General features: G+C 35.9%; 1 protein-coding gene across 1 annotated transcript; it reads right to left on the reverse strand.

Annotated features, from left to right (window-relative positions):
* Positions 1–331: 331 nt before the first annotated feature.
* LOC114608512 (olfactory receptor 4A5-like) lies at positions 332–1,282 on the reverse strand. Its single transcript, XM_028752473.1, has one exon. It carries the CDS (start codon positions 1,280–1,282, stop codon positions 332–334), a length of 951 nt encoding a protein of 316 aa, XP_028608306.1.
* Between the last annotated feature and the right edge of the window lie 204 nt (positions 1,283–1,486).

Genomic DNA, 1,486 nt, shown 5'->3' on the forward strand with positions numbered 1-1,486 from the left:
TTAATGATAATAGTGTAAACAAAGTACACAAATAGATGACTTTGCAACACATACAAAGATTAAAAAAATACATAAAGGCAACTTAAAGAACGCCAATCCATGATTTCTCAAAAATGTTTTATTCAAAAACTGAAAAGAAAAAAATGTATAGAAAATAGAAAAATTAGGAAATCCAACAAATGGCTGATAGTACACTAAATTATGCCAACAATAAATAAAATCAAAATCACAAGATTCATTCACAAAATAGCAAAATACATGTCAATTTTAATCAGAATGCAAAACTCATAAAATATTCTACTAGAGCATATTCCTGATATTTACTTTAAAATTAGGAATAACAAGAAGAAATTCTTACTCTATCTAAAGTAAATATTTTACCCCAGAGCTTTTCCATAGATTTTTTAATCTCTAAATTTCTCAAAGTATATATTAAAGGATTCAACATGGGAGTAAACACTGTATAAAACACGGTAATGAATTTATCAAAAGGAAAATTACAAACAGGTCTAACATACATGAAAATGCAAGGAACAAAAAACAGGACAACCACCATGATGTGGGAGCTGCAAGTGGACAGGGCCTTGCGCCTCCCTTCCTGACTGTGAGTCTTAAGAGAGGTTAGAATAATTCCATAGGAAACAAGGAGAAGGATAAAGACCACTACAGACATTGCTCCATTATTGCCAACTACAGTGAGTCCAAGAAAGTAGGTGTCAGTGCATGCAAGTCCTAACAATGGGTACATGTCACAAGCAAAATGGTCAATGACATTAGGGCCACAGAAAGGAAGTTTATACACAGAAAGAACTTGAATCAGAGCATGGACAAATGCTCCAACCCAAGACACCACCACCAAAAGCACACAAACCTGTTTATTCATGATGGTCAAATAGTACAGTGGCTTACAAATGGCCACATAGCGATCATATGCCATAAAAATCAGAAGAAAAATCTCAACACCACCAAATAAGTGCTCTACAAACAATTGGACCAAGCAAGCTGTGAGGGAAATAGTCTTTTTATCACAAATTAGGTCTGAAAGTAACTTGGGTAAAATGGTACTGGAATAAAGAGCATCTATGAGAGACAGATAGGCAAGGAAAAAATACATTGGGGAGTCTAGAGAGGGGCTAGCAATCACTGTCCACACAATGAGCAAGTTGCCCACCATTGTTCCAATATAGATGAGTAAAAACACCACAAATAATGCTTTTTGCCCAGCAGGATCCTGAGTAAGTCCCAAGAGTATAAACTCCGATACACTGTTATTCTGTCCCATTTGCTCTCCTATAAGGCCTGCTTCAGAGTTGGAAGCTCAGTAGAAAAAGACCTTTCGTGAATTTTGAGCAAAATTTGGATCAGTTTTCTCATGAAGTTGATCTTCTTCACTGAGCTGTACAGTAGTGAACCAGAAGCTGATGTTCAGCCAGGATCTAGTAGGATTCTCTTGTAAGCATCTCTAGACCTTTAGTTTAGGTATCTA

This window comes from Grammomys surdaster, unplaced genomic scaffold (assembly GCF_004785775.1).
Source record: "Grammomys surdaster isolate TR1022 unplaced genomic scaffold, NIH_TR_1.0 125919, whole genome shotgun sequence".
Classification (NCBI taxonomy): domain Eukaryota; kingdom Metazoa; phylum Chordata; class Mammalia; order Rodentia; family Muridae; genus Grammomys; species Grammomys surdaster.